Source organism: Bacillus rossius, chromosome 5, assembly GCF_032445375.1.
Source record: "Bacillus rossius redtenbacheri isolate Brsri chromosome 5, Brsri_v3, whole genome shotgun sequence".
Lineage (NCBI taxonomy): Eukaryota > Metazoa > Arthropoda > Insecta > Phasmatodea > Bacillidae > Bacillus > Bacillus rossius.
In genome coordinates this window covers 27964206-27986867 of record NC_086333.1, presented here as the reverse complement: position 1 = coordinate 27986867, position 22662 = coordinate 27964206, and the positions used below count along the sequence as shown (strand labels likewise).

General features: G+C 37.7%; 1 protein-coding gene across 4 annotated transcripts in view; it reads right to left on the bottom strand.

Moving 5' to 3' along the window:
* Positions 1–22662, bottom strand: part of LOC134531665 (intraflagellar transport protein 88 homolog) — a 150706-nt gene that overhangs the window by 13385 nt on the left and 114659 nt on the right. For all 4 annotated transcript variants that reach the window (XM_063367446.1, XM_063367445.1, XM_063367447.1 and 1 more), the window contains exons 10-12: positions 15866–16062; positions 10608–10794; positions 1040–1187 (exon numbers count right to left, since the gene is read on the bottom strand). In XM_063367446.1, the coding sequence (XP_063223516.1) occupies positions 1040–1187; positions 10608–10794; positions 15866–16062 (532 nt within the window). The remainder of the gene's footprint in view (positions 1–1039; positions 1188–10607; positions 10795–15865; positions 16063–22662) is intronic.

Below are 22662 nucleotides of genomic sequence, written 5' to 3'. Positions count from 1 at the left end.
GAACGGAGTGCCGGAGGCCCGCGACGGCGCACGCAGTTTTGAATCTAGCGGACCCAACCGCTACAGCACAGTGAATAACAAATGACCTGAAAAAATTCACATCCTCAGAATATTCTATAACTTTTTTATAAATTTCAATAAAAATTATAATACTTTATATATGCTGTAATTACTATGTGAAATAGTAAAAAATAAATAAAATAAACATACATAAAGTTTAAATAGTTTTGACACACAAGCCAAATAATTGTAGAAACTGAAATACCACTTGAGTGATCATAAATTCTAGTCATACCAAGGGATGGACTGAAACCCATGACTCTCATCCTATTAACATACTATGCTAACAACCACAGCTATCGAGCACACCCCTTTTCTAATATGGCAGATTAAAGGTTTACATAATGTACTGCTGGGCACAATCTTTAAAAATATGGTGAAATGTTATACACAAATAAATTTATAAATTGCCGAAGTTAAAAGATGCAGAGGAAATTGTGAATTAAAAATATGCACTTCAGCATATATGGTGGGTGTTTAGTGATCAAAAATTAAACTGTACTTTTGTTTTCTATTTCTGTTGTTTCTATGCATCACTGTTGTTGAAAAATGGAGAAACCTTTCTTCCAACCGTTCTGCTCTATTTTTTTCTTTGTTAGTCTCCAACATCAACTTCATAATTTAGGTATGTTTTAGAGCCAGGTTCCAAAAATTTACACCAAATTTGGGATAAAACTTTAAACTTTTCATAGTTACAAACTAGTGTACATATTTTATCAATGAGTAATAAATATTTAAAATATCCAGTTAATGAACATAGAACAATGAATATATAGTCACTGAAAAATATATAAAATTAAAAAATATTTTTTTTTACCTACATAAAATTAGACAGTTACAGTTGAACTAAATTGTAATTTAGAAAAGTAAACTAAAACAATAATACATTTTATTTTTTTACAGACTGCTAAAGTCTTAGCTACACGTTCACATTATAAAAAGCAACCTTGCACAGCCTGCTCGTGCCTACGTGCCTCACCATTCAGTGGCCTGGTCCATGTCGCCCGTGAGCTCGTACAGATGAGCTACTTGGTACAGCACCTGGGGATGCTGCCGCACTATCGCCTGCAGCTTCAAAAAGCAGTCCAGGGCTTCCTCGTACAGCTGCAGCTGTTTGTTCACCAGACCTGTCCACACATGTATTATACAATGTACTATACACTGCATTACAAAATGTATTGTTCAATCTAAATGTACCATGGACTGTATTACGAGCTTCATCAAAACATTTTAATTAATGAAGCAGGGGCAGTACGGTCATGTGAGAAGATAACGCATGTTGAGATGAGAATAGAGCGGTGACAGTGAATGGGTGAGAGAATCAGGAGCACACAGATAAAACCATATCAGCTCACTGCAACATGTGCCGCCACATTTCCAACTTACAAATTACCCACGTTTGACCTTACCGGTAAGTGAACCTAGACTGCCTACATAAGAGGCGAGTAATTTGACCACTTAACCATTTTTATATAACACCACTTGCATTACCCGGCGTTGCCCGGGCTGAACACAGGGTGATATATTGTCCGCGAGTTAAAGCAAAATGGATAGCGATGTATGACAGTGTGGTGGACATAGAGAAATGACACACAATTGCAGTTTATGTGTGTGTCTATGACCTATGATTTTCTGTTAACCCATGGCGATCGGTTGAGCGGTTTAGAAGTGATGGATTGCAATGCCATCTAGTGGTGAGTTACAAAAGTAATGGATAGCTTAAGAACCTTCTCCATGATAAAAAACACTTCGACGTGCCAAATTTCATGGCGATCAATCAAAAAGTGTTGGAGTTTATCAATGTCATACATACATACCAACATCCTATTTTATATATAAATAGATTACTATTAAGTTGTTACCGCAGTGGGGGTTGAAGTGTTCGTCGAATCCTAGGGCTACACCGCATGTATAATGGGCATGTGGACCCGGATACTCTGTTCTCAGGGCCGTGAGGTAGCCCGTGTGTGGCGAGGCCCGTTTCCCCCTGTATCACTCAGAACCTCTGAGAACGATGACAAGTGCATGAAGCTCCTTCCTCTCGCAGCACTCGTCCTCGCTCGGCAACTCTCGGGAGCGGAGCACTGACGTCACACCGGTGGGCGCGGGCCGACACACGCACACACTTCGGCGGGCGGTCGTAGAGGGTGGTGGTGGAAGGAGGGGGCTCGCAGCGTGTAAGGGGGGAGGTGGTGGCACATCGGGCTCAAAAGGGCGCAGCCCGCAATGATGTCAAAGTAAAATGTATTATCTAGTGAGTATTAAATATGGTTGGAGTTAGCTTAATCCAGGAATTTTTAATCCTTTCTCTAGGTTTTAAGGTTATAACTAAAAAGGTGTATCAAACTTTCTGTAATCTTGTTAACCGTAATGAGCGTATGTCTGGCTATTTTTGAGTTAAATTTTGTACAGCTGCACACAGGGATAGTTTTCAGAAGTTATTCTAAGTGTTCATATTAGCAGGAATACAGTAAAAACAGTATTACGTTCTGTATTGTAGTCATAACACAAACTGCTGTATTAAGTGTATTAAAATCTGTATTATTCATTGTATAAAACAAATATAATAGACTATACAATATAGAAATGTTGTAAAATATACATACCTAGCTTTATTTAATGCATATTACCTTAACATTAATGTTGAGAAACCCCCTACAACAATGCACACATTCTCCATACAGCAACTATTCAAACAAATCTGAAGGTTTAAGGTCATTGTTGGTTTAGTTTCAGGCACTGGCAACTTGGAAATTTTTGTGTCGGAAATTAAAATTTTTGTCGTCAAAATATTTTTGTGGGAAATTGTTTGCTGCACAATTGTTTTACCCTCAGATAATTTTAACATTGCTGCAACATTTCCCTCCTGTACTCATTAATCATTATGAACCATAAAAATGTATTCATTTTTATAGCAATGCAATAGGCTTCAAATATTTGTTTGTTCACATAATTTGGCACACTAGGACAGCAAGTGACATGATGTTTCTATGCAAGCATACAGGTAATAATCTCAACATACAAAAAATTAGTCACCCCTGGAGAAATCATTACAAGCATCATTTAATACCATGTAACTCCGCCTATGGACTTGATAAACACGACTCGGTTAGGAAGTGAGTCCACAAGATTGTGCAGGTACGTCACATCTAGGTTAAGCCACTCGCTGAGGATTTTATTGCACAATTCCATACTGTTCCAACATGTCCCTCAGATATTCAACGGGGCTAAAGTCAGGTGATTTTGCAGGCCAATTGAGATGTAATAGGATGGGAAGGGAAGGGGGGGAGGAGTGTTCATGAAACCAGTCACATATGCGTCCAACCCATGGAGCTAATATACAGTAATACATCTGGAGAGGACAAGGGAAGGCCAGCAAAGGATGCGAGGTGAAGCCGGGTATCGGCGTTTATTCCCTGCTTCCTACGCTGGAAGAAAACGAAAACGAGCCAAACTTGTCTCGCGCGGCCGTAAAATCCTCCAAACTAAACTCGCAACAGCTCCGAAACTATCAAAACAATCAAACTGAAAATTTTACTGGATTATCTGTAAACATTCTTCCCCACACCGCTTTAATCTTTTTTTCGAAACATGAATACTTTCATTTTTAAAAATTAAATACCTATTTACTGCCAAATTTTTTTGTGAATACGCAGAGTAAATTTCAACATCGAGGAAAAATTTTTGTTTGCAACTATAGGTGGGGGACACCTGCGTATGAAATTAGGAAGAAGCTTCAAATTTTATTTATATACCACTCTTGACGCATTCAACCCCATACTTTTATTTTTACAGAGAGTTGAAGTGGGAATAATGTTTCAGTGGGTAACACTACCGACATATGTCTTCGTAATGCACTTCTTTTTGTTATTATACTTCTCAAATTTTATAATTTCATACACAACGTTTATAAAAAACTAATTCTTACTTACTTCATTTAATCTATTACAAATCTCTTGTAATATACGTGTATTAATAGAAGTTATAAGTCTTTTCAATATCATGTTCATGTTCCAGTCTACTTACTCAACCAACGTAACATGCAAACCTTAGCTAAACACTGGTAGAGAATTGTTTATAATAACTGTAATGCTATGCATATACTGACAATGTAAGAAACTTTCAATTTTATTAATTGTTTGCATAAGAATTAATAATTTAAAAAAATCATAGAATAGGCCTTTATAGACTGAAAACCTTTCACGTAGTTTCAAGTAGCGTACATAAAAGTTTTTAAATATATATAATTATTAAATATTGTTGAATATATTTAACATTTTTATACATGTTACAACACACATATAATAACAAGCCTATATTGGATATAAAAAGACAGACGCCAAATTTTAGCATTTTGTATTTCTTTTCTCTGTGTGAATAAAATAACAGTTCTTAACGTAGTTGCTAATACATACTGTACTATATTTCTTAAAAAAATACGAAAACCCCTGACATCGTCACCATAACAATGATAAATTTGCAAAATAATTAAGGCACGTCTTTTAATGCTACGAAGCACACTTTTAAGAGAAATGTTTTAAACTTATGTTGGGATTTATCTAATATCTTAAAAGCATTGTGAAACCGTTCCTTTGAGGGAAACCTTAATATACCGAACACCATATCATCCTTTAATCGAGTTAGATTTTCGCTTCTTAAGACCCATTTGTCTTCAAAATGCACTGTACACAATGCATGGTTCGGAGACGCAGTCCAATTTTTCCGCTTTGTCGCTTTTTCCCAGATCTGTCGTTGATCGTCACGTTTTGGAAATCTATGAAAAAAGTAAAGAATATTACTTACAACTGAAACAACTTCTCTTTGTTAAATAGTTTTCTTAGGTTTTTCGAAAAGTTCGAAGATTAGTTACTTCCGTTTAAAAATTTTGCCACTTTTTTCTGATGCTTCAAAAGTTTTGGGAATTAATTTAGTTAACAAATGAAAAAAAAAATCTTTAATACATGTGAAAAGCAACGCCATCCGGCTTGGAATTCCATCGATTTGTACAGCCATATGCGCTACAGGAAATCACCATTGTAGCCGCACACCAGCGCCACTCAAACCTCAAGGACAAGTGGGCTGGGGCTGCGTTTGCAGTAGAAATACGCTCTCTTCCTCTTTCTTTTCAACCCTTCTTCGCAACCGGCTGGCTTCGCTCTCGCCCTACACATGTCCACTCCAGATCTTCTTACATGCTCCTTGGTCCAACCCGATGAACTTGAAGAATCAGGGTGTCCTCATTATGCAGATGTTAACTGAAAGGCAACACCTGATCATACAGAACATTTAAATAAACATGCTGGTTCCTGTTAGTGGTCTCCGCAGTGAGAGGGCTCAATCCGTGATTCGAAAACACCCCCAAAACAACACAGACCTACCTCCGGCTTGAACCTGGCTTTGCACATATTCAGGATGAAATGTTTCATTTGACCTTCAGTGCATTCGACAACATACGTATTGTAATACAGGCAAAAACGTAATTCGTCAGACCATACTACGTTCAGCCAGTCAGCTACTTCCTATGTTCAATGATTTCTAGCCCATATAAGACACGCAGCTTTATGTGCTTGAGCGAGCAATGACCTCTTGCAAGGTTACCGACTCCAAATGTTCATTGCATGAAGATCCTATCACAATGTTCTCTACCTAACAGGTTGGGATGGACATTCATTCACCGACTGCAGCAATTTCTGTTAGAATTGGAAGTGATTTTGATTCCCAAGCCATGAAGCGTATCTTCGGTCCCTATCAGTCAGGATCTTTTCCGACCACAATTTTACGTTGTGTTTCATGGCCACGTGTAGTACACCACTGCTTGTAGACACATTGAACAATCTGCTGCCAAACACCAACAAATCCAGCAATTTCACACATTGTATGGTCATGAGCACTGTCAAGCACTATTGCCCTTTTTGCCATTCTGCCACATCCTTACATCTACCCATGTTGACATACATTATCCACTAGAAACATCAATGTCTCACAAGTCACTACTGCCTTATGCTCATGTAAGGCAGTGCATGTGCAGTTGAGCACGGACTTCTTTGCTGCGCCATATGTACAGGTTTCACAATCCATCTGTGCGTGCACACTAGGGTTACTAACTAATTTAATTTTATGTCCGGTGAGCTTAATACAACCCCAGCCAGAAAATATATGAATCATAAAGAACCCAGACAAATGCACAAATGACAGCAGACTGAGTAAACACAGGAGTGGGCACTCTGCCTACATGTTGCTAATCCACGAATGTTCCTAGTATCTTCAAGTAGATCTCTAATAGCACTAGTCAGGAACATGCCTCTCACTTGAGTAAGTTAGTTGAGGACTATGTTATCCAACAGTCTTCTCTTAAAACAACTGTGTTAGCCTTTAAGCCTTTGAGCTGAAACTAATTGCTTTAACTTCAAGCAACAGAGTGAAAAATAGTAAAGGTTAGCGGTTATAGTCTGCAAGGTTACGCACAGAAAGACATATTATGCCTTATGACATGGCAACCAAGATTCTAGTGTTGTCTGAACCACTTGGCCTCAGGCCTCATAAATTAATGTGAGTCAAGTCAGGTGATGCCCATTAGTCACTGATAGACCTCTTTTGCCAGCTGCTCTAAGTTTCATCAATCACACAGACAACTACAAAGAAATAATAATTATGTAATTTAAAATACATACTCAGTATGTATAAAAACTCTTGCAATACTAACAACTTAAGAGCACCATTCTGGTGACAAAACACCTAACAGTCCCATGCAATTTTGTAGGTTCTTACTTCTGATATCTCACACATTTACAGTTCAGCTAAAGTGTGAGTATAAACAAAAACATTTAGGTATTGCTTACTTCACAAGGCAAAATCCACAACTTCAATAGTAATATAAAAATCCCTTTTAAGAAAAATATTTCTTTTTTATTTATTTATATTTATATTTTTTTTTTTTACTAATTTAGCACAACTTGAAAACAAAGAAGAGTTAACTTTAACAAGCTGTGTTGTATTGGGTTGCAGAATGAATTAACAATTAAAAATTCTGCCAGTATTTTAAATTTTATTAACTTCAACGCAATCGCAAAATCCCTACAAAACACGATAAATGGCGGTGAGCTGTAAACCTTGTACAACTTATTTAGAAATGAGTAATAGTTAAAAAATATACTAAATAGAAAACATATTAAAAAGGTACAGCATAAATGGCCATGATAAAATATACCTAAATTTTACATTATAATTAAAATTACTTCTAAATAGCCTATGTTCAAGTAATACATAAATTTAAAATTTAAATATTTTTTATAAAATTGCAATTTAAATTACTTTTCAGCAGGAAATTAGTAAATTACCTCCTTTAATTTAACTCTTAAATTTCTTCATAACTATTGACAAATGTTTAAGTTCAACTGAGATGTCACATGACTATGAAAATGGCAGTATTTAGATTTTATTTTAAAACTTCAGTATGTTCCACTGACAAATCACTGTTTCGCCTTCATGACTCCAAGTTTTCACAATTTAATGGTGTTGGGCACTCTGCGTGCAAAATCCATTTAAAGTTTGAAACTCCAGTCATTACGATGCATGCACCATCCAAATTGTCCGACGTATCGAAGTTCCACGCCCGCGTAATATAGTCGGGCATAAATTGTAAAAAAAAATTGTACTTTCATCACCCTGAATGCATATGGAAATAGCCTAATGATACTAAAGGCCCTCCTACGTCTATCGTAAACGGGCCATGCTCACAGTTTCCTTTCGTTTAACAGTTTTTAAGTCTTGCCAACAAGCAACCCAGCGAACGTGCTCAAGACTTTCGTGTGCAGTGGAACAAACGCAGCAGTGTCGATCTTCCTTCACGTCGCACGGGCTCTAATATGCTACGGGCTGGCAAGAGGCATCATCAGCTGACGAACTGTCCACTTCCTCGCACATGCCTGCTGATGTTCCAGTTCCAAGCACCAAGTGTCCTTCTTGCACTCCCAACAGATATTCATGACCCCCTTAGTGACTGCCAGTAAAACTGACTACGTATAGGGTTCTTTAAAAGTTTTTTTTTTTTTCAAACTGACAATATTAACAAAAAATAAAAATAGTTTATCAAAATTTCTTTTCAACAATAATTAAAAATTAAAACAATAACAATTCAATAAACCTGACAGTGAATTAAACTTAACATTAGCCAAAACAAATAGGTACTTAAATTATAACCGGCTAAACAAACTAAATCATCAAAATCAAAATTTAACTAAATTAAATTACGAGGGTTATTTTTTTTTCAACCTCCGATCGGCTGTAATAGAAAAACGTGAATGAATTGGGAAATTATTTTAATGTCAAAAGAAACGTACATCTTTACTCTATTTTTCCACATAATCACCGTGCAGATTGAGGCATTTGTCGTACCGATGCACCAGCTTTCCAATACCCTCTGCATAAAATGATGCCTCCTGCCTATTCAGCCACGTTTTAACACACAACACTCATTCGGCGATGGATTTCTGCTGCAGTGTGCCCTTCTGCCTGTAAGAAACGGATGACTCCACGCAGCTCGCATTACGCCGTACAGTTTATCATTGCAGCCATGTTGACATTCCCATAACCAAGCTTCAACTGAGGTGTGAGTTGGCCGCTCCACATGGTTGGTGGAAGGGGGTAAACACTACGAGACGTGTCGATTTGTGTACGAGCGATTAGGGTATCGATAAATGGGCATGCCATGGAGAAATGAAACTGTAATCACACTGCAGGGCACTGTTAAAACGTGGCTGAATAGGCAGGAGGCATCATTTTATGCAGAGGGTATTGGAAAGCTGGTGCATCGGTACGACAAATGCCTCAATCTGCACGGTGATTATGTGGAAAAATAGAGTAAAGATGTATGTTTCTTTTGACATTAAAATAATTTCCCAATTCATTCACGTTTTTCTATTACAGCCGATCGGAGGTTGAAAAAAAAAATAACCCTCTTATATCAAAATATCTTGCGGCCAGTGCACTGGCAGTGCAGCAAACTTCATTTTTTCAGAGCATTAACAGATTAAACTTTCATAGGCAGGCACATAAAACTGTAACAATTACATGCAATACCCAAGAAAGCATTACATCAGAGTAGCTGAATTGGATGACTATTTGGTTCTCGAAAAACACTCAATTCGTCTCTGAATCTGATGAAGACAGAGGCAGAGACAAAAGCAATCTAGGTTCAGTACTCGGCACGTCCACAGGTAAGAAACATAGACAATGTTGCAGATGAATTTTCTCAGGGTTCTCCTGGGGGCGGCCACTCCATTGGCAAAACCCAATTCCATTCCAGTTTTTTCCCAGGAATTTTAAGGATTTATAAGAAATTTCATAAAATGTTACTATGTTAATAAAAATATATGGAACTTTAAACTTAGCTTTAAAATCTTCATAGAGAAACTTTCAATCACAATAATCTGCTCATTATGAATTTTAAGTTGTAAAAGTACCTCCCTAATTATCCATCCTATTTTTTCACTATTCAATAAAAATCATTTCAATACTGGCTGTACAACAAATGAATCCAAAAACTAAGTGTAATGTTAAAATCTTAATAAACAGATACATGTTTTTTTCTTATGGTAGCCCTTAAAAACTTATTTATTAAGACACTTAACAATAAAAAGAATTATGGCACCATCCACTGGTCTAGTTTCTTCCACGTTCAACATTAAGTTTGGTTTTATACTACAATAACGCTTCCAGTCTTCCAGGTAACAAATTAAAGTAGTAATAGTTTCTGGTCGTAGCTTCTGTTCATTATTACCAGCGGTTACAATCTTCAGATGTAACAGTAAAAAAAAAAGAGAAAGAAAAAAGAAAATGAGTAGCGACTGCCTTACCCTATATCTAATTGCCGGCAACCCATAGTATTACGTTAACATGTGTCGTATCGCATTCCTCACATCGGCTGCGGATGTTCACTAGTAAACAGCATTGAAAAATGATGTAAGTGATGCAGTCTGTAGGCACAAGCAGTTTTTCAACTAAGCTCTTCTCAACTTGCTCAAAAAACACATAATTACTGATGTCTTTCAAAAATTCACGGGTTTCATGCGGTTTTTCCGGCACCAAAAAAAATTCCTGCCTATTCAAGATTTCTCGATTTTCCCTGTTGGCTGGCCAGCCTGAAGGATTTACACTACCTACGTATTTAAGCATGGTATTTTATCATGGCTCAAATGCTTTTAGGGGGTGACCAATATCCACATCGCCTTTAAATTCACTCTTGATTTCAACCATATTATGGAGACTAATAGTACGTATTATTCTTTCTAAGATTCATGAACATTTAGTAGTACTCCAGTGTAAATAAATGCATTGGCTGTACAAATATGCATCCATGATAATCAATTTTAAAGATTAAATAGCAACCTAACTGTCTCTTTGACGTTGAGGTGAATGGAGATGATGGATGACAGAACGAGAATGGAGTGTTGAATAAATGAACAGATGGGGGTAACCAGATGGGTGGCTTACGCCCGTGGGACTGTGGGAATGTGGCCTCTAGCGATGCGACGCGGGAGGATGGTTACCCAGGTCGTAGAGGGCCTCGACGCAGGAGGCGTCGTTGTCCAAGGCGCACATGAACAACTCCTTGGCCTTCTCCAGGTCACCCTTGGCCAGGCTACAGCTGCCGAGGTTCACGAACGCAGCCGAGTTGTAGCTGTCCGCCTCCCGGGCCTGCTCCCCGTACCTCTCCGCCGTCTCCGTGTCCCCTTGCTGCGCACGCACGGCAACACACACCGCTCACACCCCACTGCACGCAAGTGACAGCTGTGCTGTGGACCCAGGCAATATCAACATTCATTCATACGCACCAGATTGTAGGGGTGGGCGAAGCTTCGAAAGTTCGAATTCGAGTCGAACATTTGTTATATGAGAATTAATACTTGAAAAAATGAAATTATTCGAAGTTCGAAAAGTAGAAAAAAAAAACATTTCAAGAGTTTTTAAGCTAATCTTTTACTATACATACATTGCCTAAAAGTAAAAAAAAAACCTTCAATTGTTCTAGTTCAATATAATTAATATTTATTATTATTATTATTATACGATAACGTAGAAAGTTCAGCCGGCCATATAAAATATTACCATACAGTATTTAGTTGTCTACAAATAGCAAATGGTACGTGACTAAGTTTTTGGCAATGGTTCAAAAGGCCTAAGTTAATGGAGAATGTTGCGTTGATGGTTAAGTTAAGTTATGTTTAACAAACGTGTAATAAGCAATCCTTACATTTGGTGGAACGATGAAGGAAAACTTAAATATCCTAAACTGGCAAATGACCCAGGGCAATCGAGAAAGAAGAGTGGGGGAGGCGGAAATTCCAGGGCACCAGGAAAGCTTGGTTGAGTGAGAGATTAATTTATACATGAGGTTGTGATGTACATACAGATCATGTTTACAGTACGGCCATTGTAATGTTTACAGTTTTTATATTTTTTACAAATTGTAGGGTTTGAAACATTGTTACGGACAAGAAAGATTACATTATTTTATTTTAAGGCCAAATTGGTTTTCAAAATAAGAGATTTTGGTGTAATTGTTTTTTTATTTTTTAACAATTCTTTTTATTCATAAATATAACATATTACTAAACAAATACTGCACATCGATGATTCTGACTAATGTAAATTGCACTTTTCCCATTAATTAATTTTTAAAAATCATTTTTAATTACTTGAAACAATACAAATAAATTGGCAAGTGTTTGTATGTTTTAAAAATATGTACCAATGCCATAATGTAAAAATAAGTCACTAATAACAGTTGTAAAATAAAAATAAAACTTTTTTCAATCTTTTTAGTATATATAGTTTGGTACCAAACATACCTGCTAAATAATTTACATTAATTAAATTAACTATATTGTAGAATAGGTTTTGGGATTTGAGTTAATTTTTGATTAATAAATGATGGCTAATTTCATGATTTTAATTGTATTTCCGTGCATTATAGTGCATTTAAGTCAATTTTGGGGTTATATGGTGTACTGACACACTTTTCAGTGTTATTTCAGTTTTTATCAGAATTCATAATACAATATTATCCCTAAAAGCTGTACATTAAGTTATGGCCCATGTCCAAGTCACAGAAAACATAGGACATATTTTTTAGGTCTTATAATTCTTGATGCCCAATGTATTTTATTTATGTAGTTATTTTATTGTAATTCTTAATATCTCCCAAGGGCAGCTCTATCTAATAGGTAGGTAATAGTAATTTAATAAATGTATGCAGCAGCTCTTTAAAAATGTAGATATTTATTTATTTGTGTATTTTATTGGTGGTTCATCAGTCATGATAATATAAAAATTTAGAGTGGGCAGAAAAGGAACTACTTGTCGATAGTGCGGTGCTAATTGGAGTCGACAGTTGAACAGTGCGATTGTGTGCCGATAGATGGCAGTAATGCGGGGGAAAGGAGAAACCTGGCTGATGATGTGGGTGTGTGGGTGTGGCACGGCATGCACAACAGTGTAACCCGGGTGGTGTAACAAGTGACAAAGCAACCGGAGCTGCAGACGCCTCTCGGCCCGAGTTCACAGAGAATGAAATAATGGTCAACGGCTGTTTGGAGTATGGCCATGAAGAGTGCTGCGATTAATGCTGGGCTAGAAATGAACACTGGGGGTGTGTGGCACCTGCAATATGTGAAGAAAAACTAAGTTGTAAATTTACATTTTATATTGCTCGAGCCAACTTTAGCTTGGACCCTTGACGTCAGAGAGACACAGGTGGGACTTCAAAAACGGAACAGTTTCAAAATTCATGAGGCTGTTAATGATATATGTGGAATAAATCCTTCCATTAGACTGGAAAAACTTTTCATGAGAAGTGACTACAACTTAAGCATGCATTAAAAGATGGTTTGATCACCAAAGATTTACGAGTGGATAATTTTGTGTTTATATTAATAAGTAAATTGTTCATTACACTTTTAAATGGTTAGGTAAGGAATTTTTGTGAAACTTAAATTGATTTGAAACACTCCTTTATTTAAATACTTATCATACATAATTTTTTTTAGGGAGATTCAATTTAAAATGTGATGGTCTTTTTTAATAAATATTTATTTAAAATTTTTTAGGTGGTTAGTTTAGACTCGTCCACCTTTTTTTGAAGCCAGTAAGTGCAAAAGTAAATATTGTTATATTTATCTCACTTTTAATTTGCTATATTTGATGTATGCTTTAACATAATTTTATTAAGGGGTGCCTTTTATTATGCTAATGGCATTATATGGTTTTTGGTAACAGCCATTTATCATGGAGTAATTGGTGTAACTTTGTTCCAAGTTAGCTGGTTAATAAATCTGCACATTTTTCAACAGAAGTTACTGAATCTTATTGGATTAGTAATGTTTACCTTTTCAGTAATTTCCATGCAGTTCTCTCTTTTTGGTAGTTACATAATAGTAGATTCATTAAGAATGTTGCTGAGAATTGTCGGGAATGTTTTGTTTCTGTTTAATGGTCGCACTTAGTGCGCAAATCAATTTATTTTTCTGCAACTCCTGACAGAGAGCGACGAAGTTGTGCTTCCCTGCGGGTCAAATAGTGCTTTGACCAGCAGGTGGAGGTCACAAAATAATAGGGAAGGTGCCTAACAAAATTATTTCTCCAAGGGCCCTTCGTTTGTCTTCACAGCCCTGCTAACACCAAAAGTACGACATTCAGTCAAGCATTATGGCGCATTGGAACAAATGTTTGTGCTCAACATCCAAAAATCAATGGTATTGAGAGTTGTGTATTAGGTATTATTTAATGTGGTAGTATTTCTCAATAATATTTTATAAAACTTAAATATTTTTTTTCTTTTCAACTACACAAAAAAACAGCATTTGAGAGGGGAATAAAAAATACTGTTGAAATTCAAATTTACATCCCAGTCATACACTTTTCCCCCTTGATTATACTAATGATTTTATTTCAGCTTCACAGCTTGTTACATTGTCTACCAGCAACATACATGTTTTTGAATTTTGCACGCAGAAGCAAGACTATCTACAGGCTCAGGGAACTTGATGTCCATCTTGCACAGACCGGCTGTCTCGGAAGCGCTCGGAGCAAGTTGGGAGACTTCGGACGCAACAGAAAGTGCGGCCATTGTCAGAAGTACGATTATCTACTAGGATCTTGGATAATCTGGACTATACTTGGAGGTTGCATATTTCTGTCCAAGGACTATACATACCCTTTTGTTGGGGCCAAGAAAACAGCGGCATACCAGCACTATACGAAGCTACGACACCCGATACACTGTCAAGAATCACCCGCTGTCATTGCTGTCATTGCCGCCTCGAGGAACTGGAACTTTGGAAATTTGTGAGAACTTTATTTTTCTGAATGCCTCAACAGTAGTTGGAACTTGTCATTTTAAAGGTTAAGAGGCGACTTGTATGAAATAAGAAGCAGAGTCACTTCATGTTAGCGAGTGATAATTTATAATTGCTAATTATCAAGGCATTTAAGAAACAGGGCTGTTTGGGGCAGGTGAGCGGTGGCAGCAAGGTATGACTGTTGACAAGACAGTTAATTTACAAAATAGAGCAGCTGACATATTTTTGAAGTTTCATTAAACAACAACCCACCTGTTCTAAGACCACTTCTCAGTGTCCTGTGGCATACTGCTAGTCCCCAAACACAGACTTAATGCAGTAAGGCTTGTTAATTGCTGTTGAACGTAACTTTCCAATTTTCAGTTACAGTTACATGAAAGTTAAGTTGCTACAACATTTTTCAACAGGCTTTATTCACTGCTGATCTCCTGCTGTCGAGTGTATGAATAAACAGTTCAGGTCTACGATTGTTTGGGGATTGGGACTAGCAAGAGGTTTTCAAGTTGAAGTACTTGTGGACCAGACAGACTACAGTAACAAGTCACATGCCAGTGAAACACACTGCCTCCCTGACTATGGCACAGATTTTGCTATACGCACTGGCAGTTTTCCATTACTTGTGAAAATAAATACAAGATATTTGTGTGAATCCACTAAACTAAAGTTATATCCTTTATATACAGAGCCATTTTTATGTTGTTCAATATTACTTTTGAGGAGCCAGTCTGATAAAATATATTTTTATATTTTCCAGTCTTTTGTATGTTAAGTACTTCACAGTTACACTGCCTGATTAACATTGGTATTTTCTTCTGAAATAATGCACAGAAGCAAAATAAAAGTTTCAAACACACAATGAACCAAACCGGCAAAACACAAGCAGTTGGTAGTACAATGTATTATTTTTCACTTTATATGCTGTGGAAAATGCAGAAATTTCACCTATTTTCTGCTGTGGAAGTTAAATGGTGTCTGTTAGAAAAGATGTAAGCCAGGCTACATTCAGGTTGAATTCCCACAGTCGTGGACAGGAAAGACTGTCAGAAGACAAATTCAGATTTTCAGATTCACTGGAATGCATTGTAACTGTAAGCAATTTTTCTTGAATGTAAAGCTGAACAGAGATTTTTAAAAGATCCTAGCAAATACAGCTTACCTATTTTAAGATATGTGTACTCTAGGAAGTAACTTGGAATCTCTCATTGTGTATTGTCTATACTTCACTCTCTGATACAAAAGAAGAAATTCTATCACCCCAAAAAAGTATAAGGTAAACAAAAAACTCATGCACAATTCTAGAAGATATGTGTGTGTGTGTGTGTATGTGTATATATATATATATATACACACACACACACACACATATAGACAGACACACATCGTGGTATATGAAAATACTCAATGCAACTTGAAAGTACTCAAGACCAGACATGCAGTAAAATTCTTACCAAGTAGTGGATGAATGCAAGGTTTGTGGATGCTGAGCTGGCCACTTTGCTCTCTTTCTTCTCAAACACTTTGAGTGTTTCCACAGCTTGATTGATGTTCTTCTGTTTCAAGAACATAACTGCCTTGTTGACTTCCAGGTCACTGGCTAGAGGTGCGTAGTTCGACACCTTGATGGTCTCAACGCACCAGTTGTAGCCTATTAACATACAAAGAGCAAACATCCTAGAGTTGTAAACTGTGAACTTTAAGGAACATGTTTTCATATGACAGTAAAGACTGAAATAAGAATGGAATTTGATCGGCTAAAATCAGATCACCATTGGTTAGCTACAGAGGAAAACAGTGGAGCGGGCAGTGATGTTACAGTAGCCATACGCTAAGAAACAAACTCCGATCACTGCCTCTGGATGGCAGTCCTCGCCATGGGTCGCGCTGTGCCGTTTATCCTGTGTGTGGAATTGGAGACCCATGCCTTTCCCAACTTTGCAAAGTATTCTTATGCCATGATGTTTTCAGTATTGAGTGTATCAGGGTACAGTTATTCATAAAAACAAAACCCATTCTGAGACTTTATGGCAGTTTCTGTATGTAATCTTATGATGAGAAAATCGGCAGGTGTCCTTTTCCAGGAGAGACCGTAATTCCATCACGTTTGTAAGATGGACTATCATAATTGTCATTTTTGGAGGCAAAGCCTAATCGCAAGAGCTAAGAAATTTGTATACTGCTATGTTTTAGTGAGTACTGGGGCCCTATTCTTGACGCTGCCGGAATAATTCCGGTAGCGGAATGATCCGCAAGTTTCAACCCGCTAGACAGCTAAATGTCTATTCTTGAAACTGCTACTGCTGCTACCGGAATCAACATTGTCGGGTTTATGAAATGTCTTTATGGAAGTGTGGCAACGTTCAATATTGTGTTGACGTCACTGGTAGAAGGCCAATCACAATGAGGGAAGGACCATTTATTATTAAAAGTTAAATGTTTTCATTATACTCGTATCTTTTCTCTAGTTGATGGACATGGAGGTTATGTAATATGTATAATAAATACAAAACTAATAATTAAAAATGAATGGTATGGCTTATATGAAAAAAAAAAAAAAATCGGGGAAATATATTGTGTTATGAAATGAACAACTTTATTTAATGTTAGAAAAAGTACTACAAACGTACAAATATTTGCGAAAATATTTACAAATTCATGTGGGTTTTTTTTAATTAAAATTTACAATTCTTATCCCTTAAAAGTACTCGTTTTTTAGTTTGTTGTTTCTGCTTACTTGATAGAATTTAAAATTCTTATAACTTAAAAGTAATCGTTTCTTAGTTTGTTTCTGCTTACTTTGCCGCAACTTTTTAATGTTAGTGTAAAATTTGAGGTGAAAATAAATTTTATGCGGTGTTTCTTGATTCAGCAAACAATTGTGAATGTGCACATTAAGATTTTTATAACTGCAAGTCAATACAAAATTATAAAATTTTACGAACATCATCTGGCAATTATCTCATGGTGCGGGGGGAAATGGGTAAAAGTTCCGTATTGCGTATCCAAGTTAACCTGTGATCCTGTTGGCATGATCCTGTACACCTGATCCTGTGGTACATGATGCTTATTTTTTTAGCAGTGGGCAGGTGCGTAATTTATTTTTTACATCAGGTTTCGCGCTGTCGCGCGAAACAAGTTGGGGCTACACGCCTTCCCACTGATAAAAAAGATAAGCATCATATAACACAGGATCAGGTGTACAGGATTATGCCATTAGAATCAAAGGTATATCTGGATACACCTGGATAAGCAATACAGAACTTTTACCAAAGTTTGTTATTTTTTGGTGTAGGGGCTTCTTGAAAACAATCTTATGGATTTATCAACAAAATCTTTCAACTATATCTTCTTTCATCATTTATTTAATAATACTTGTGTGGGTTTTCATCGGTGCGTGTTGTTTTCAATCATATTATTTGCGGGGTAGGAATGTTGGCTCTGTTTGCAAGATAGGGAAGGGTAAATAGAATAACCTTTATTTTCACAATCACTTATCATTGTGGGAAATTCATATATAAATGGACTCATTTCGAGTACTTTTCAATTCCGGGATGGATGTACTTGTAACGAATACATGTGCATAATCTAACTACCACTATAGTTTTGTTCCATCAAAACATGACACACGATTGCAATATTTGGTGTCAAAAACGAATTACGTAATATGGAAACTATGTTACCGGTATTGTATTTATCACAATATACGTCAAATAAGCCACAAATTTATACACAGCAAAAATTTCAATGTTTTTAATACTAAGTAGGTACCATATTAAGTACTTAATGGAAGATGGTAAATATAACTTTCGTAACGTAATATTTAAATACCTGCCATTGCAAATCACACAAACAAATGTAATAATACTTAAAACATTAAATATTAGTTAAATTGTTAAAAAAAGATTTCTCGGCACGCACACAGGAATTTTAAGGTTGAAAGCATCACATGGCATATTTTTATCTGAATAATCACATAACATAATGAGGCGAATAAGTTATTTCTGGTTTTAAATGAAGTAATCTAAGTATATAAACACACGCATTATTAAACGAGATATGTAGCTAACCTAAACTAACCAAACATACAAACGATTTAAATATTTTTCAGAACCATAACAGAGACTCCATTTTGGACAAATCATGGTTTCAAAGAACAAAAAACGCTCAAATCTCTACCGGAATTGTGATTCTGCCAGCTCACGAGGTGGCGGAATTAATCCGGTAGTTTGTGACGTAATTCCGATACAAAATTCCGCTAGCGAGTGTTCAAGAATAGGGTTTAGCAAATTTCTGGTGGAATCAAGTAATTCCGCTAGTGGAATTCTTCCAGTAGCGTCAAGAATAGGACCCCTGTGCTGTGATTGGTTGGAGAGGTCATGCACCTGCCACTTCCCTCAGGTGGTAAGCAGTTGCATGTAGCCTCATTAGTCATTGTTAAAGTTTTGTGCCAAAACGACATGCAGGGGCGGCGGCTCATAAAACAACATATTAATGATTGCTTAAAGGCAGACAATTTATCATCTGTGGTCAGGGCCTTATCACAAGTATTGTAATTTCAATCTTTTGTTTTTCTTTATCACATTTCGGATGTTTTATTTTGAATTTGTAGGCCCCAGACATGCGATGTAGGCCCGGGTGGTCCGTCGGTTCACTGGGACTTAATCCTCATATTTCATCGAAACTAGACCATGAAGTCGCTAGGGACATTCTTGCGTAGAGGTACAGAACTGTAAGTCATGAGCAGCGTATGTGAGTCTATGCTTTCATTCGTAGTATCTTATGTAAAGAACATGTAAGTTTGTTTCCTCAGGAGAAGAGTAAAATGTCTAAATATTTTCAACTCTTTTACGTATCTGAGAATCATTGTCAACAGTTTTGAGCCATTTAACGGTCAGATACAGAATTTTAACCCCAAGTGTTTATGTATGTGCAAGGAATAGATATCTTAGCCAGGCATGAATGTGACTTGTTAAATGTTCATCTGAATGTTATTTGCGTTTTCAATCTTAGTCAAATTCATCTAGTTTTCTTTACTTGATTACATGAAATTAAGAAAAAACAAACAAATTCATTATTTGTAATTTACATAAACATGCGGAGGCAATGCTGAAAACAATGTAGAGTGATTTACTTAAATTTTTCCCCATGTTTGTAACTAACATTCACGGGAATGTTAAAAATCATACCACTTCAGTATGCTAAAAATGTAACTGATTACAGTTCATTGCTGACATAAAACAGATTAATTAGTTTGTACACACAAGCTAACTAGAATGTTTTACAATAAATGATTGAAGTAGGTAATTACCTTGAACCCCCCTTTGTGCTTGTGCCATTGGGTAGTACCTTTATTTATAGTCCTGGAAGCCGCTTATAGCCACACAAATGTTCGTTGAAAATTCCAGAGGGCACAAGGGAGAAACGGAATGTCCAAATGGTGTTCCTCAAGTAAACCTTAGAGAACACTGTGGATCGTTAATGTTAATAAAAAAAATTAACAACTAGATAAAAAAATACAACATGGGTGATTGTGCCATATTCCCTTGTTTATTTGTTAAAGTTAGAATTAAAAAAAAACTATTTCTGTAGTTGGTATTTTCTGAATTTCGGACATATTATAACTTTACAATTTCAATACATAATAATATTAGACAGATTCAATTTACTAATTCAGGGGCCCCTCTAAAAAAGAACATAGACAGAGGTTAATAATAATTTTTGCGTAGTCTTTTGTCTTATAATAAAACCTTCGTAAAATCAGTTCTGTTATTTTAACAATATTAAAAGTTCACCGAAGACTGGCCATGACGAGGGGGTCGGGAGAAATCAGAATGTACTGTACCACAAGCATGATCTGGACTTATTGCCGAAAATGTCGTTGAGATGCAATAGCTTCCCAGTCACCGGAGAAGGCTGGCGATTTTCAGGGGCTCCGCGAAGTTGGAGCCGAAACCCCAAGAGGTTGGGAGGGTGGTACTCCGGAGATTTGGAACCCGGAACTTTGGAACTTGGGACTTTGCACCCTCATACTGCTGAGGGTGAAATCCGAAGAAAACGGTCCACGGGATGGCACTCGCGGACGCGGGTCGCGTAAGCGAACATAACTAGATTACTACGGTGATGTAAACAATAATAAAACCAACTAGCTAACCAGAAAAAAGAGACGGGACTACTCCCGAAACTCTGGTAATCACATGCCTAGACTTTGTTGGAGCTCTCCGACAGCAAAAGAAGAAAAACCGACGAATTGGCGGGAGCCAAGTCTCTAAGACGACAGTTCGCGACGAGAGCTCAAGAAAAACTCCCCCTTTTCCTAAGTGGCACGAGGTAACATCGGCTAGCCCAGGGAAGCTGGGACTCGAGGGGAAGGGAAAATTAGCTGATTGGCCGAAGACGCCTTGGTGGGGGTCGCTCGAAGGGGGTAAAAGAAATTATAAAAAAAGGGGGGGGGGGTAAGTTCTGTTGGTCGGGCGGTGCTGCTCTCTAGGTAGGTGACACGAGAAACTAAGGGTTAGCTGACAGCTCCGGGACGAGCGGGAAGCCTACTTACAGGCGTTCGGGGGTAATTTAGTTCAAAACAGTGCCACTAGATGGCACGGGTGAGTCGTTTGGCGCTAGCAAATGGCCCCGAAGAGTCTGGCGGGGCGTGCCCAGGAGAATGCCCGTTCAGGGTCCTCGGGCTGCTTCTGAGAAAACATGGAGGGGTGGGGGGGATGGGGAAACTGCACTGTCTGAGAGAAACGACGGCCGTTCGTGACGAGACGTTATGCTAACGTCGGGTGGGACATGAGCTGCGCATGACAAAAGGTGCTCATGTCATGCTGCTACTCGGATCTGAGCTAGTCGTGAGAGATTGTCGATGGCAGCAGTTCCTGTCACGAGAGGGGATCGAAATGACAGACGGGAGGCGTGTGGCTAGGCGAGGAAAATTTGAATCGCCCTGCTGAGTTTAGCAGGCGTCGGCGAGAATGCTGGGGGGGGGGGGGGGGGGGGGGACTTAGGCTTGGGAACTTGGCAGGGCCACTGCTATAACAAACTTTAGGTGAGAGTGTACACTGAGGGGGAAAAAATTAAATTGAGTCGCAAATTTAATACGTGAAATTCAGATTAAAAAAAATTGAAAATTTTTGAAAATAGGGCCGAAAATCTAAATTGGCGGCACATACTCCCCCGCTGAAAGGCGGAGCCAGGGTAAGCGACCAGAAGTAAGCAAAAGGTCAAGGGAACTGACCGACTTACCCTGTACCAGAATCGACTAACATAAACTACTAACAATAAACGGTCTCCTTAATACTTAACACACATGATAACACTTCATAAACAAACTTAAGAACTAAGTGGCGCCACTTTAATCTAGACATCTTATCCTAACATACATGTAAACTTTACTGCATTAATACACTTACAATTTGTGCCAGCACTCTTACAAACTAGTACCATGGTTTTTTTTTTCTTATAACTAGGACCTAGGATTTGTGTTCAGACTCAACAGCACGTGTTGAGTGAGGCATGCCGAATTTTTGACTTCAGCTCCTTGGTTCGGAGTAAAAAGGGAAGAAGGAGGCACCTACTTCAGGTTAGGATGCACTTTCTTCAGGTGCGAAATATGCGCACGAGTAAAGAAGGCACCAGAACTGGGGTCGGCTAAGGCGACTGTTACTGGTGTTAGAAAACGTTGGATTTGCCAAGGACCACTCCAACGGTAGGCGAGTTTGGCTGATCTCTTATCGATCGCCTTGCTTTGTGTGTGTGATTTACACAACACCAAATCATTTATTCTATAGGGATTGTCAGCACGTCCCTTATTGTACCTTTTCTTACTGGTTTCATGGGCCAGGTTTAAATTTTTCTGAGCACGCCTCCAAACTTCCTTTATATCACGAGGGTCGTCTGGCAGGAGATCATTTAAGGACCAGAGATTTGAGAGCGGGTTGTTGGGTCTGTAAGTGAACATGAGTTCGAAAGGTGTTGTTTTATGTCCTTCGTGACGAGCATAATTAAATGCCATCTGTAACCATACAAGGTTGGTATCCCACTTATCCTGCGAGTTCGCATGGTATGCTATTAAAGCAGACCGGAGGTTCCGATTGAAACGTTCCGCATGAGAAGGCTGTGGATAATACGGGGAGGTGGTCACATGTTGAATGCCATGTGAGAAGCACATATTTTTGAATTGTCTGGATGTGAATAGGGATGCGTTATCTGATACAATAATAGAGGGTAGACCAGATATCTTGAAGATATTGTT